Genomic DNA, 10,866 nt, shown 5'->3' with positions numbered 1-10,866 from the left:
CCTGTCATATAGACAACCATGTCAGTTTGACAAGCCGCTCTCATTAAGACATTCCTGGGATGTGGCAAGTTCAAAGTACGTGCCTTGGACTCCACGAGTATTGTGGAACTACAAGTATATATCTAGAATAAATGGAGATCTACTGTCAGTACAGAGTAGGACAGCCACGGTATCGCCGACTCTCCAAATGTCAACAGGGGACCCACCACACAGAAATGTTGTGGTTGGCAATTTCATGATCAAAATAAAAAAACACGAGCGCCGGTCTAGCTCATGGTATATAGTGGAAATAACTGTGCCCAAAATAATCACACCAAAGTCACCCTAAAAATAACATAATGGATGGGCAGATGTGTCACTTCTATCATTCTATGCAAGACATCTTTTCCCCACTATACCTAATCAGTGCCCACTTACTGCCAACTACCCCCATGGGGGGAAGGGGGGGCAATAATAACAATGGGTGAAGTTCAGTCGCTCACAGTGTAATTTTCAATCTTGACTGAAGTATATGTTTCATATTATGGTAGTAACAATGGAAGATCGTCATGTGAAGGAAGGAAGAAGGAGAAAGAAAGAAAGAAAGAAAGAAAGAAAGAAAGAAAGAAAGAAAGAAAGAAAGAAAGAAAGAAAGAAAGAAAGAAAGAAAGAAAGAAAGAAAGAAAGAGAGGAATTAGAAATAATCGGATGGAAAAAGGGAGGAAGGAAGAATGGAGGAAAGTGGATGTCTCATGATATCATTTTCAATCTTGACTGAAATTTATCTTTTATATTTCACTGTTAACAATGGAAGATCGAATGTTTATGGGACAGGAAGGAAGGAAGGAAAGAAATAAAGAAAGATGGAAGAAGAAAGGAAAAAAGAAGGGAGGAAGGCAGGAATGTAGCAAGATGAGGAAGGGAAAGGATGGAAGGGTGAGGAGCAGAGATTTACAATGTTGACTGAAGATTACATTTCATATTGTAGTGGTAAGAAAAAGAAAGAAGAAAGAAAGAAAGAAAGAAAGAAAGAAAGAAAGAAAGAAAGAAAGAAAGAAAGAAAGAAAGAAAGAAAGAAAGAAAGAAAGAGGAACTAATAGCATGAAAAAAAAGAGGAAAAGGAATGAAGGAAGAAGAAACAATGAAGGAGGGAAAGGATGACAGTAAAGAGGAAGGAAAGGAAGGGATGGAAATAAGGAGGAAGAAAGAAGCAAGGATAGAAGGTAAAGGGAAGGAAAAAAGAGTAAGGAAGGGATGGATGTAAGAACAAAGGAATAAGGAAGGACAATGAAATGAAGGAAACAATGATGAAAGGAAGGAAAGAGAGAATAAGAGAAACATTAAAGAAAGGATGGAAGGAAGGTGCAGGACTGGTAGCATGCCACATTAACACTTTCACCATTAGACAAGATCAAAAAAAAATCTAAATTTTAGAGGTTATGTTAGGGGTTTGGTTTTAGGAATGGAAGTAAGGAGGAAAGAAGGAGGATTGAAGAAGAGGAAAGAAGGAAAGAAGTTGGGAAGAGGGAGGAAGGAAGAAGGAAGGAAGAAATGAAGTAGAGAATCTAGTTCACATCAGCCTCAGTGCGTTCTGGCCCGATTGTGGCCGGAACGCACTGGATCTCAATTCGGCCAGATCACTTTGTTTTGGGGTGGGGTGAGGCGCAGTGAGACCGGCTGCATGGTAACGCGTGGCACATCAATGCTTGTGTTCCGGTCCGGTGCGTTCAGAAAAAATGGTGGATGCAGATTTTTCCAGATCCATGGAGCTCAATGCACCGCCACGCCACCTCCCTCCCCAAAACAAAGTAAGCCAGCCAGAATGCGATCCAGTGCGTCCCGGCCACAATCGAGCCAGAACGCACTGAGGCTGGTGGGAACTGGTCCTAATGCTACACTCTTCAAATGTGTTGAAAAAGACCTTGAAATGGCCACACTGTGTGCATGTTCTGTATGGTCAGTGTGGGTGGTTTCAGCCGAAATAATAGTCTATAGACTTTTCCAGTTGCATTGCATCAACACACTTCCTCCATGGTAAACACATGGTTCACATCATCTTTTTGTTGCATAGACGGGAGGAGATAGAAAAGTTTCAAGGAAAATAAGAGCGGAACCGTTGCTCCCGCTCCAGGCCCCTCCATCCTCCTGCGTCCAGTGTTTTCATTAAGACAAAGAAGGGTTAAACAATCTCACACATCATCAAGTTGGAAAACTGCATCTCAGCAGCCAAAGCCGAGCCGCACCACGCCCACCACCATCGTTGTGGTCGGTCCAGAGCAACTCCCGTTATGGAATAAGGGGGTAATAAAAAAGCAGACTTTCTTATTTTTTTTTAAAGAATTCTGCTTCCTTTGTAGACTTTCCCCTTCACAAGTCGCTGCAAATCCAAACGCGTCTTCTTCTTACCAGATCGCAGAATTGGTATTGCCATTAACTTTTTGTTCTTTTCTTTGTAGCAGTTTTTATAAAACAAATGATTAGTCCGCGGTTTACAAAGAAATTGGCCGCTGTTCTAACCGTGGGTGGCCCTGATCGATTGCTCATTCAACTTTTGTCAAAGGAGCCGTACAGAAAATTGTCAGCCGAAGAGTGACTTCAGCTGATCGGCTGGTGTATTCTGACAATGGGGGACCCCCGGCGCGGGGGTTCCTAAATTCACCCTAATTGGCGTGGATGGAGGAATCTGTTACAGTTGTTTAGATTTAGCCTCCATTAGGGATGCACCGATACGGGTATTTCAGGATCAAGTATGAGTACCAACTTTTGTTTTTTTTTACGATACTCACCGATACCGAATACCGATACCGAAAGTGCCATTAAGGAAGTCGGGTGGTGTGTAATGACTCGCCGCCCGGCTTCCTGATTAGCCGGGCGGTGTCTAAATACTCGCCACCCAGATTCCCGATTAGCAGGGAAGCTGTCCCCATGCTTCTCGTCACTAGGTGACGAGAAAGCATGGAGTCAGCTTTTTGGCCAATCAGGAAGCCGGGCAGCGTGTAATGACTTGCAGCAGTGTGTAATGATGCGGCGCCCTGCTTTCTGATTGGCCAGGAAGCCGGCTCCATGCACTCTCGTCATGAGATTTCCACCTGATTGGCCAACTTCCCGAAGAATCAGGAAGCCGGGCAGCGACTCATTACACGCTGCCCAGATTCCTGGATCATGGAGCCGGCTTCCTGGCCAATCAGGAAGCCGGGCAGCATGTAGTGACTTGCTGCCCGGCTTCCTGAAACCGGAAGTATCAGGATAGGCATCGGATCATTTGGGCGAGTACAAGTACTTTGAGGACTGGTAAACTGCAAAATATTATATATTATATTTCATATTAAATGTCATTCTTGGGTTCAGATATGCTTTCACAAAAGCCTGACACACACCCAGGAAATTCACACCAAACATAAGACAGAAACATTAGCAGAAGGTACTTTTACTGAAAACTGCTTCCCCAGCAAAACCTTCCGCTGTCTATAGCTCCAGATGTAATGATTGATCTGGATTTCATTTCCCTCTGAAGGTAACATCTGCTCTGTATTTCTGTGTCATCTACGTATGTGAAAAGTCAGTAAAAAAAGTGCGGCGCTGTTATAAAATTAATCCAAGTGAATGTAAAGAGCCCCAAAAACAACACTCAGATATAAAAGAAAGTCTTCTTTAATTGGTTACATTTAATTTAAACCATTTTAATTGGTTACATTGCCTTTAATGTATGAACAGGTGAACTCACAACACCCTCCTCATCCCTCCCTTCCCTTCCCCAATTCCCTGCTGCGCTTAGCTGCAATGATGACCAGTGGTTTAGCATGGTCATTGGTAAAGCACGGTCATATGACCACCCCCCATTGCAAGCATTATGCTGCTATATAGCCTTCAGGTCTTCTTAGTAAAGTTTCAGGTGCCGTTATATGGGTTGGTGTGGGCTGGGGGCAATGGTCATTGTTACAGATAAGTAAAGCAGGGACCAGGGGAAAGGGGGGTTGGGGTGAGATAGGGAGGAAGGGGGACATTGTGAGGAGGGGGATATAAGTTAATTAAAGCTTTTAATTTTTTTTGAAAAGGTGAACTAATCCTTTAAATCTGAAGCCAACATGTTTTGGGCATAATTAGATGGCCCTTCATCAGGGCTACAGAAAGTAAAGAGAGAGCACTCTTTTCAGGTCTCCATTCAGGTTCTTAGTGCAAGAACCGGTTTCTTCTTTCAAACGATGCAGTGGCACAGTGTACCGCGCTGCAGTGATTTGCAGTGCAACACCGCCCTTAATTAGGGTTAGTAGACCCAACTGGTGTATGCCTAATCTTTCCTTTATATATGGATTTAGGGGGTTACAATGAATGTGTGTGATACAATTTGAGGTGGTTTAGGTGTACGTTGTTCTTGCACTAAGTTTTTTTATTCTTTCAAACGATGCACTGGCACAGTGATTTGCAGTGCAACACAGCATCATGTGTGCATTATTCCATACAGCACCACACATCACACCCGCATTGTAGTGTGAACAAGGCACATAGGAAAATAGTTGTTTTCCACATGCCCTAACAGTGACTTCTGTTGTTCAGTCGCTGAAAGACACCAGTCACCACTTATGATGCGAATGAGCCTTTAATTAGGAATAATAGACCCAACTGGTGTATGCCTAACCTTCACTTTATATATGGGGATAGGGGGCTATAGTGAATGTATGTGATACAATTTGAGGTGGTTTAGGTGTACATTTTTCTTGCACTAAGTTTTTTTATTCTTTCAATGATGCAGTGGCATCCTGCCCCCAAAAAGGACTTAAAACAGAGGAAGTAAAGGGGTTGTTTGCACAAAGAACTATCAATCAGAATTGTAGTAACAAGCTTTCTAAATGACTCCAATCTCTCTTTATGCAGTTTGTCACTTTTGCCTATCTGTTCTCTACAGCAGTTTCCAATACACTGACAGTGTCCCCCTTCTTGTATAGTGAGAAGGGTGACATCCAAAAGTCCCCTTACTGACCCTTCTAAGCCTGCTGACCATAAATCAAAGGCCATGCAGTGCATTATGGCTTAAAAAAATAATACTCCCCAGTGCAAATCTGCACACAGATTCACCACGACTCTGCATTTCATACCTGCAAGACTTGTCCCAAACCCATGGTAGCAGCAGACCCAAACCTCATCCCTACTCAGCTGATCATGCTGGAACTAGTAGTGCCACACCAGTGGCTGCCCAAGGCTGAAATATGTTAGATAGTTGATGTTCCGTACATTGCAGATAGGCAAGCTGAAATACGTTTCATTGTACAGTTTGGCACTGATGGGTTAAATATGGTTCTGCCTCTGTCTTTTGAAGACAGTCTACGTGTCAACACTTACAACACATGTATCCAGCACACAAGGGGTTTATTCCTCATCCCAATATAGCGGGCAGAGCCCTGCAAACAATTCTTTTATGCACCAGTAGCCAACTGTGCACTCAAAACCATAATCTTTTATCAAATATATAGTTTTTGTTCCTTCAATCCTTTCATAGTTCTCATCAAAAGAACAAAAACATTTATTTCTTTCATTTCTGGATTTCAGGGTAACTACGCACTTTATAACAGAATTAATATCATATATTTTGTATATTACAGGCTACAGCCTCTAAGGGAAAAAAAAATAATTTTACTAATTTATTTGCTTTTGCTTCACAAATTAATTGTACTTTTTCAGAAAAAAAAATCCTAGTAGATGTTAAAATAAGCATGTAGAACTTTGGAACTTGAAGTGACACTAAACTCAGGAGTTAAAGCTAAAAAATACATTCAGGTACCTCAACAATTAACACAAATGTATCTTATTTGTGTATCACTCGGCTGTAGATCCTCAAATCATCTCTGAATTGGTGCTGACACTGACCTTCCTTCTGGAGGGGGACTACTTTTGTTCTCCACGGTCCCTGTGTGTGTTGTAAAGTAGTCACCGCTCCAAGCTCACTCCAGTGATGGACTACAATCTCAATACAAATTAGTAAACTAAACATGAGATTGTAGTCCATCACAGGAGCGAGCTTGGAGCGGTGACGACTTTACAACATACATAGGGACCAGGGGGAACAAAAGTAGCCCCCCTCCAGAAGGAAGGACAGTGTCAGCACCAATTCAGAGATGATTGGAGGATCTACAGCCGAGTGATACACAAATAAGATACATTGTTGTTAATAGTTAAGGTACTTGAATGCAATTTTAAGATTTACCTCCTGAGTTGACTGTCACTTTAAAGTTCCACAAGAAGAAATATTTGGCTTTCTAAGAGTAACACAGAAGCGGATGTTAAAATGTAATAACATCATCTAAAAAAATAATAATTTAAATACATCACTGCATGCTGGAGCTTGTAGTTCAGCAGGAGAATGATCACATGCGGGTGTGATTTTAGCACAACAGGGGCATGCTGGAAAATAAAAAGTTCCAGGCAAGCCGCAGAATGAATGCAAAATTGATGTAAGCGAGCACAAAGGAGCATGCTGTGACTTGCAGTGCCTGCACAGCAACTAGAAACCTATATCTGACAAAAGGTTATATTGGATCTTGTAAAATCCAGCAAGATATAGTAAATCCAGGACTTGTAGTTCCACAAAAGGAGAAGCACAAGTTCTCCTTGCAGCACAAAGGTTAGAAGGTAAGGACAATAGTGACCAGCCATGAGGACAAAGCCTCCTAGATGCCACCATCAAAGGTCCAGCACCTGGACAGTTCCATCTGCAGCACCCTCTCCACCTGCATGCCACCAGTAGACACATCAGCATCTTCTCATTGGTTCTAGAGACCCAGCCTGCCTCCCGCAAAAAACAGTTTTTCTTTTTGAACATACAACTGTCCACGTCCACAAAGAGAATGGAACTAATTTAACAACAGTGCCTTCGTCACCACCTCTCCTTTGTTGCCAAAAGTGGTGGGGCAGGCAGACAGGAGAAGGGGGGGCAGCACATGATCTGCAAACTTTCAGCTCTCCCTCCTCATTGGTCTATGGAGCCTTGATGACACTCTGCAGAGGGAACCTCCTGCTGTATAAATTGGGAAGACCAGGCATTATTATTTTAGCATCAAGGCAGCAGGTTTCTGCTAAGAAGGAGAAATTGAAACCAACACTGTATGCCAGCAACCAATAGGAGTTAATAGCACACCGGCTCTGTACACAAGGAGTCTGCATGACTAAACACTAGCCATGCTCAGCTTTGTGGATTTACGGACGTTGCTGCTGCTTGCAGTGACTGTATACCTAGTAACATGTCAACGTAAGTGCTTATTCCACCTTTTCTTCTTCTTTTAGGGTTCTTGCACCAGCTTGATCTTGGCTTGTGGGTCCTGTCTCAGCAATGCATGGTGTGATTTTTTTGTGCCCCCCACCTAATAGCTGCATTCTGTTCTTTGCTCCTAAGGAATAATTGCAAACACTAACCAGATGTTTTCTGTAGCCAGTCATCATGGCAAGAAGCCAAGAATGCACTTTAAATCATTGCAATGCCCTGTGCTTAGGTAGACTTTTTTATTATTATATAATCAGGATTCAAGTTTGCTTTGGGCACTTATTTTGCTAATTTGGCTTGAATATATTCTTGAAAAGTTTCAGGGATGCGAGAGACAAAAGTTTTTTGGCACATCTGGGAGGCAAGGGCGTTGTACTGTATTGTCTGCGCTCCGCGGCTGCACGCTGAGCGCCATCTTGTGGCCGTTTTGTGGTAGTGCAGGGAATCTCAAACCAGCGTATCGATGTATGCAGCTTCCCCAAAGTTTTCTCAAGTGCCAGAAGTGTTTATTACTATTCCAAAGAACTTGGTGAATGATTTAATATGTGATTTTGTAAGGAGATTTAAAAATAATGAACTGTCATGGCAAAAGTGGAGAGTTAATAGATTATATAGCCTTGCAAAAATGCACGTACAAAGCTGCCTAAAACAGGTAGCAAAGCAGAACTGACATATCATTATTGTTAAATTATTTAAGGCATCTTTAGTGTGCATATAAAACTTACCAGTTACATCACTTTGGCCAATACATGTTTGGCTGTGATCTGCGACGGCAATGCTGGATATACACTTGAGAATTTTTGTTGGCCATTTAACATATTTCCATCTGCTCCCAATCACAGCAGTTTTCCAAACACGCTTTTATTCGTTTTCCAGTTTCAAGCGACGGAGCAATCCAACTTAGCATGGAAATGCCTGTCGATTAGGACTGGAGTGGTTTTCGACCTGTTTCCACCAAAGTATTTAACATGAGGTCACTTAAAACTGGGAAAAAACCATCAAAAAGTGTGTGGCAGATTTTATGTGGCTGAAGTAAAAAAAAAACTGGCAAGAGTATGGAAATCTGGAATTGATTTCTAAGGATACATAGCATAGTTTTCAGATGAGGCAACCTCATAAAGAGACACAGATGCCAAACAACAAAATGTATTAACCCTGTATTATAATATCAATGTTTTTTTTCTTTTTTGGGATGCATTGATGTTTTAGCATGTGTAATTATTCTCTATTTTAGCTATTAGAATATATTTTAGGCTGCCAGACCACTAGAATTTGATCTGGCATTTTTCCAGCTGCACGATGAACTACATGTTCCAGTTTCTCCTGCTGGTGTTTTGAAGCAGGAGCCTGCTTGGACCTGTAGTTCTCAAGCAGCTTAAGGGACACAGGCTGTCAAAGATGCAAAAGGCAATGCAATGAAATGAACATGACTTCTGAATTTTCCCGCAGCTGCCTCTAGGCATCCCCAAGTACAGACTGGTCCCCTGTGGAATGCAGATACATGTTAGAGAAATGAAAGATTGTTCCCCCTGGTGGACATTTCAAGTCATAAGGCCATTAGGAAAGATCCTCAATATGAGACATGTATAAAGAAATGCAGCAAAGGGTGTCACAGTTATTTGATGTGTACTTGGGATGTTAGTTTACATATAATGCGTGTGCCAGTCACTGAATGACACATATAGTGTAGGGATCAGGTATCTCTAAACTTAAGACACTATGTTATCTAATGCTTGCTCTATGTATTCCCTTTTAATATTATTTACTATGTGTATTTGTAAACTGCATACAGTAGAGAAAAGCAAACGATTACTTGTGATCATTTCATACAACTCAATACTAGGTTACATTTTTTCACATATCTGCTTTGCAAACAGGTCATGCTAAAATCATTAATGTTTTTCCCTTCATCTAAAAAATGATCTGCCCTCCTTGTCATTCTTATCAGTTAACAGAAAGTTTATAGGCTCCTTCATTAATAGTGCCAAGAACAATGCTGTGACTCTAACCCAAGGCAGCCAATCCTAGGTCAGCTCTCAGCAGCTTAGCACCGTATTAACAAACCAGTAAGTGCTGTGCAGCAAGGTGAAGAGGTCAACTTTCAGTGGCCTTGATAGGATGAATGGCTAGATCTATATCAGGACAAAATATTTAATACTGTGTATTTAATTATGTCACATTACCTGCTTTATGCATAATGTGTATGTATATATAGATCTATATATATGTGACTGAAATAGACTTTAAATTGTTTTTATTACATTGTATTTTAATATATTTTTTCTTTTCTTTTTTTTTCCTCCCCTTCTCTGCGTTTCTCCGGAACAGAGGTCAGTATATAAAAAATGTTTTCCCATTCCCCATCACTTGTATGTTTGCTTAGATGAAACATTAGGAGGTCTATTTTAAGCCTTAATTGAGTCGCCTGTATGGATGACCCACATTTTTCTGAGCCCACCCAGACTTCCTGAGTGGGCAGGTTTTAACTGGTGGGCTCCCCTCATATAGGGGCAAACATGGCACACTGAGGCGATCTTGGTGGAGAGCTCTGGGAATAGGGCTACAAATCTCCCCACTGGATTTAAGCAAGTGGACTTGGAATTTTATTTCAGCAATTTTAGAAACTTTGTTCCAGTAGTCGGATACAACCAGGTGTGGATAGAATACTCCAGTTCCATGGATATTCATTACTCTGAATGCCCACCTTTACTTTATTTTTCCTATTTTTTCCATTTCCTCTTCTCTTTGCTTTCTAGAATGGAAGGGTAAGCATATTCTGAGTTTTGTAATGTATGATTGTGTACACAAAATATGGCTGATTTACTAAAGGACTAAAGTCTATTCAAGTCTAAAGTCTGTTCAGGTCTAAGGTCTGTTAGGACTAAAGTCTGTTCAGGGCTAACGTCTGTTCAGGTCTAAGGTCTGTTCAGGGCTAAGGTCTGTTCAGGACTAGAGTCTGTTCACTTTGCAAGGGATTTTTTACTTACCTTCGCAATGAACAGCCAACCACATGCAAGGAAAATGAACAAAAAAGAAATAAGGATTTGTGCCTGCATATGATTGGATGATTGATGTTCAGACAACTTCACCCCATTCATTAAGCTAAGTGAAAATCCCCTTGCTAGGTAAACAGGCTTTAGTCCTTTAGTAAATCAGTCACAATGCATCAGATTTTTGAGACAATGGAATGGAATGTTGCAGACGTTTGGGATGAGTTGTGGTAACTCTGAGTTTATTATGAGGGGTGGGGAATGTGCCTCAGGCGACAGGTGCGTGTGCAGGTCCGGGCAGCTCTTGATTCAATTCTGGGTCCCGAGGCTACTGGAAAGCCTCCGCTCTATAGATGTCTATTATTAATCATTTAGACTTGTCATCGAATACCTTATAGCAAACCTGCACCGTGAGAAGGATGATGGCTGCCATTGCTGACCTCCTTTTGAAAATGCTAGCTGCCTGGCTGTCTCTGAATTCACTATATAGCATATAAATGAACAAGCATGCAACAAGTAAAGTCAGAAGGAATAAAGAAAATCCTTTGTGTGTGTATATGTGTGTCAGATCAGAGTGCATGACAGCCAGGCAGCTAGCTTTTTCAGAGGTAGGTCAGCCTGCACATTTCTCTCAGTACACGTTTC

At 41.5% G+C, this 10,866-nt stretch overlaps 1 protein-coding gene across 1 annotated transcript in view; it reads left to right on the top strand.

Annotated features, from left to right (window-relative positions):
- Positions 1–7,017: 7,017 nt before the first annotated feature.
- The window catches only part of COL1A2 (collagen type I alpha 2 chain), a 46,226-nt gene continuing 42,377 nt past the window's right edge, over positions 7,018–10,866 (top strand). The window contains exon 1 of the mRNA XM_018560768.1: positions 7,018–7,219. Coding sequence (XP_018416270.1) covers positions 7,150–7,219 — 70 coding nt within the window. The 5' untranslated portion in view covers positions 7,018–7,149. The remainder of the gene's footprint in view (positions 7,220–10,866) is intronic.

Source organism: Nanorana parkeri, unplaced genomic scaffold (assembly GCF_000935625.1).
Source record: "Nanorana parkeri isolate BGI_ZX_2015 unplaced genomic scaffold, ASM93562v1 scaffold477, whole genome shotgun sequence".
NCBI classification, from domain to species: Eukaryota; Metazoa; Chordata; class Amphibia; order Anura; family Dicroglossidae; genus Nanorana; species Nanorana parkeri.
This window is presented reverse-complemented; position numbering and strand designations above follow the sequence as displayed.